At 48.0% G+C, this 5,241-nt stretch overlaps 1 protein-coding gene across 1 annotated transcript in view; it reads left to right on the top strand.

Moving 5' to 3' along the window:
- The window catches only part of LOC109970317 (XK-related protein 7-like), a 5,272-nt gene extending 427 nt beyond the window's left edge, over nt 1-4,845 (top strand). The window contains 4 exon segments of the mRNA XM_020617800.1: nt 1-4; nt 6-218; nt 2,411-2,610; nt 2,864-4,845. The exon segment at nt 1-4 is cut by the window's left edge and continues 427 nt beyond it. Coding sequence (XP_020473456.1) covers nt 1-4; nt 6-218; nt 2,411-2,610; nt 2,864-3,819 — 1,373 coding nt within the window. The 3' untranslated portion in view covers nt 3,820-4,845.
- Nucleotides 4,846-5,241: the final 396 nt, after the last annotated feature.

Genomic DNA, 5,241 nt, shown 5'->3' on the forward strand with positions numbered 1-5,241 from the left:
GAGAGGGGCGCGGCTGCGGCCGCTGTGGTGGCGGCGACGGGCGCGGAGGAGAGCGACTTAAGCACCAAGGACAGCGGCGAGCGGGGCGCTGGCCGCACTGCCGCTGCCGGGGTGCTGCCGGGGCCGGGCACCGGGGGCGGAGCCCGGGGCTGCTGCAGAGCCTTCATGTGGCTCTTCCAGGCCATCATTCACATCTTTCAGCTGGCACAGGTCTGGAGGTAGGTCTGAACACTCGCACTGTGATCTGAGAGGACGGGGAAACAAGACACTATCTCTGCCTTTGTGTGTGTGTGTGTGTGTGTGTGTGTGTTGACACGCTTCCCCTAAAGCCCAGCATCACTCCCTGTAACTAAACGGTTTTGAAAGGTAATCATTCAGGGAGGACTGAGCCAAAAATGCCAGAATGTCTTTGTATTGTTTGATGTTTCTCCCCGGATTGAAAAGAGAGACTCCACCCACCACCCCAACCCCCTGACGTGCTTTTAGGTCAGTCATCTCCCGGGACAATCATCAACTCATCCCAACCAATCGCCTTATATATAAAATCAGGCAAGAAGGAGCCTGACTGCTGAGGAAGATGGACGAGGAGTCACAAATGTCATGAGAGCTGCTTCCCATCTGCAGTGATGTGTGTACTCACCTCCCTATGGCTGTTTAGTGTATTTGCAGTTCAAGGTCGAGGCTCTGGCCCTGATGTTTGTAAAATCCTTATTCTCAAATCTCCCCACTGTTTAAAGTCTGTTCCTCTGAGCTGAGCCCAAACATGTTTAATCACCATACATGCTCTGACACTCAAACCAGTGTGCGCCCTGGCATTACTCTCACGTGCATGGTAGTGGGTCTGTAGGTCAGCTACCCAGGCGGAGATGGTGAGGCAGTGCTCAGGCTTAGAGTCGGGTTTGAACTGCGGCCAGCTGGGAGGAGGCGTTCAGCTGCACTGTGGGGGGAGGAGGGTTAGACAAAACGTGATGCTAGTCAAAGACGGGCTGTGTTTGATAGACATACTGGAATGTTACAGAAAGAACAACTGTTTATGATGATGAATTAAATCAAATAATATTTAACTGTATAGGCCTACTTAATCCCTGAGTCTTTCTTTGCGGTCTCTCTCTTCCAGCCCCTTTAGCCTGCCCTATGGGTAATATATATTGATCCCTTATTTCCTCCTGGAGACTTCAGTGTGTGTGTGTGTGTGTCCAGGAGCACATTAAAACATTGTGGCAGCACAGAATTACCGGTAATGCCATTAAAGCTCTGTTCATTGCTGCAGCTCTCAGACCAGTGTTTCTGCCCATTAAGGAGATTAATGCTGTGTGTTGCACCCTCAGCTGTTACCTCCGGAATGGGTCGTCATCGATGCACATTTTGTCAGGTGAACCAGGACCAGTTTGGGCTGTTACCAGAATTAAATTTCAGCTGTAATGGAAGTATAATATTAATTTAAAGGTGCTTTTTATGTTTGGTGTTGGTTGAACCATGATCAAAACTCCTGGGGCAGAGAGAAGTGAGGTTCCACGTTTGTGTTGTCCTGTGCACGTCATGTTGCTGTCTGTCTGGTGCCTGTTATCTGAGTATAACAGAGGGGATGCTGGATGCAGTGTTCTGCACACAAGGACATCCCGTTATGTCTGCTTACTTTGATAGTGAAAATGCAAATAGGGAGTGCTCATGAAGAAGACACTGTGTGTGCGAGAGTCTCTTCCTGTGTGGGAAATGTTTTGACAAATGATCATTTATCTCACTGTGTTAGCCCCTGAAGCACACTGTGTTGCAGGAACCAGGAGAAAAAAGGGTTACACAAACTCCCTTGTGGTCCAGAGGGCTTGTTGACATAGGACTCCTCTGACCCTTCTCCCCTAAGGCAGTTACTGAGACATTTATAGCTTCGGTGCTCCATGGCAACCCGCAGTTCTTTGTCAAACACCTCCTGTAGGCGTAATGATAAAGATAATGATTTACACATTGTTTGCTTGCAAAGTACAAGTAGATGTCACATGTCAGCACTTTTGTATGTCTGAGCCATTACAAGGTCATTACAGAGCAACACGGTGGCACCACGTGTCAGCAGAGCTCTGGAGTTTAGCAAGGGATTTACAGTTGGCTCTTTTCCCCCCATAACTTCCTGTCTGAACACTGGATTGAGAGCATTCATTTGGATCACTTCTCCTACGAACAAACTCTACATTCTCTCCTTCTGATTACTGTGCTAATATTAAAACCATAGATCTGCATAGTTCAGGTTCAGGCTAATCTAAATCCCAGAGGAGCATGAACTTAGCAAGAACTACTGACAGCTCCCAGAGTATGGAGTCAGGAGTTATGACTTCTGAGAGTCTGTTTTTAATGTCCCAAACCTTTTGAACTATGCACTGCCCAATGGTTCTGAATTTTGTTTGCCTCCGATACACAGGTATGTCCACGCCCTCTATTTGGGCGTACAGAGCCGCTGGCACCGGGACCCCGAGCGCCGTCACTACTACTGGCGCATGATGTTTGAGAGCGCTGACATCAGCATGCTGCGTCTGCTCGAGTCCTTCCTGAAGAGCGCCCCTCAGCTGGTGCTGCAGCTCAGCATCATGATCCAGGCCAGTCAGGTGCTGCCCCTTCAGGGTAAGTGCCCCAGAACGACTAATCGAGACAATCACCTTCAACATGTCAGAAATAAATCATGACATCAGTCAGTCATGCTCCTGCAGCCCACGCTGTGCACGGTGAGTCACTTGTGCTCACCTCAATCAGGCCCCCACAGAGCAGGGAAATGTGTTTCTTGCTGTGCTAAATGGTAAGAGCCTCAGAGCCATTTCTGTCCTAACTTCTCTTTCTCAGTCTCTCTTTTCTCACCTCCCTGTCTCTGTCTCCCCAGGGCTTTCAGCTGCTGCCTCACTGATATCCCTCGCCTGGATGATCTCCTCGTATCAGAAAGTCCTGAGGGACTCCCGAGATGATAAGTTGCCCATGACCTACAAGGCAGTCATTGTTCAGATTCTCTGGCACTTGTTCACTATCGGGGCCCGCACCCTGGCCTTCGCTCTGTTTGCCTCTGTGTTCCAGCTTTACTTTGGCATCTTCATCGTGGCCCACTGGTGCATCATGACGTTTTGGATAATTCAAGGTGAAACGGACTTCTGCATGTCCAAATGGGAGGAGATTATCTATAACATGATGGTGGGCATTGTGTATGTTTTCTGCTGGTTCAGTGTGAGAGAGGGGCGCACTCACTGCAGGATGCTCATCTACAGTCTGACTGTGTTTGTTGAGAATGTGGCGCTCACCACTGCCTGGTACCTGTACCGCGGGCCTCGTACCTCAGACTCCTACGCCGTCATCATGGTGTGCGCTGTGGCCAGTAGCTACGCTCTGGGCACCTTCTTCATGGTTGTGTACTATTGTCTGCTGCACCCTGATGGTTCAGTCTCATGGTGGGGTTATATAGTGGAGAAGGAGGTGCCTGGGGAGTCGCTGGCCTCCCCGGTTTCCAGCGTCCCCCCTGACCTGGTGTGCAGTCCTCCCAGGACCCTTCAGAGAACTAAAGGGCCAGACAGAGAGCAGGGGCCTGGTGTAGACGGAGATGTGTTTAAGGTGCGACCTCCCCGGGGAGCTCAGGCCCCAGTGCCCCACCTCACACCCAGGACAGAGGGGCCTGTCATTCGAATAGACCTGCCCAGGAAGAGGTACCCCGCCTGGGATGCTCATTTCATCGACCGCCGGCTGCGTAAAACCATCTTGGTGCTCGAAAGCGCTGCCCCTGTTACGCCAAGGATTCAGTACCGCTGTCTGAGTACACCCAAAGAAGTGATGGAGTATGAGACCACCGTGTGAGGCGCTGAAGGTGCTGAGACTCAGTTCGCTGCTGTGTGGATATCCTGCCTTATATAAAATGACAGGTGGATGGCTCTCACTGAGCAGTCTGTTTCGGCTCCACGCCTACGTGATTGCTCTCTGTGCTGTCAGGCGGTGAAGACAAGCTGGCCAAGAAAAGGGTGGAGTGTGGTGTCTGTATTTTTTACAAAGACAAATTCCTGTGATGTTGTCTAATGATGGTGTATAGTTTGATTTAGGTTTCATTTCTCAGGTCAGGGTGTGGCACAGGAAGAGGCTGAGATTAGCCGCAAAGCTTTCTGTCCAGTGAACACAGAGGAGCACAGGCAGAGAAGTGGAGCTGTACCGTTATCAATCAGAAGCACAAAGTCGGAATGTGCTTCAGCACATCCTCTCAAGGTGGTCGACAACAGAGACAAGTCTTCAACATGTATGGTTATTTATGGCAGCTACAGGAGTGAGTAGGAGATGGTAAAGATGGTAAACCTACGCTGTCATCTTAAGCACAATCTACAACAAACACAGGCACTGACGATTATAAATTCCATAGCTACTCACTCATGTTGAAGGAGTTTCTGAAACTGCTGCTTCAAATCTGAAGGGCAGCTCAAAAGCAATCAGTTAAAAATGTGGTTATGAAACAAAACTTTCACGCTGTGGGATTTACAACATTCCCATGGTCCGATTTATTTTGTGAGCTAGAACAAAAATGGAGATTTATGTGTGTTTACATGTCACCAATAATATTCTAAGATGCACCGTCCTCCAGAATGTGCATGTCCTGAACAACAGCTCCATTATCATTTCCATTACATTTGCAGGAGGTATTCTATTGATAGGACTTTCAATGGTATTTTCATACTGCACCCATCTGATTCAGCACATTCATTTCCATGTAAATTAAACTGTACAATGAAGAGGAAGTTACAGAGGGAAAGCACTGTCTGTAACTGTACTTCATCCATCCATCCATACATATAGTTCTATATATACATACATATATACTATAAGCTCCCAGGACCTCTGGTAGAGGACCCAAACTTGAAGGAAGGAAAGAAAGAAAGAAAGACCGCCCCGAAGTGGGGCGAGTGGGGATGTTTTCTTTATATATACAGTGGGTACAGAAAGTATTCAGACCCCCTTAAATTTTTCACTCTTTGTTATATTGCAGCCATATGCTAAAATCATTTAAGTTCATTTTTTTCCTCATTAATGTACACACAGCACCCCATATTGACAGAAAAACACAGAATTTGACATTTTTGCAGATTTATTAAAAAAGAAAAACTGAAATATCACATGGTCATAAGTATTCAGACCCTTTGCTCAGTATTTAGTAGAAGCACCCTTTTGAGCTAATACAGCCATGAGTCTTTTTGGGAATGATGCAACAAGTTTTTCACACCTGCATTTGGGGATCCT

This window comes from Monopterus albus, unplaced genomic scaffold, assembly GCF_001952655.1.
Source record: "Monopterus albus unplaced genomic scaffold, M_albus_1.0 scaffold194.1, whole genome shotgun sequence".
In the NCBI taxonomy this organism is placed as follows: domain Eukaryota; kingdom Metazoa; phylum Chordata; class Actinopteri; order Synbranchiformes; family Synbranchidae; genus Monopterus; species Monopterus albus.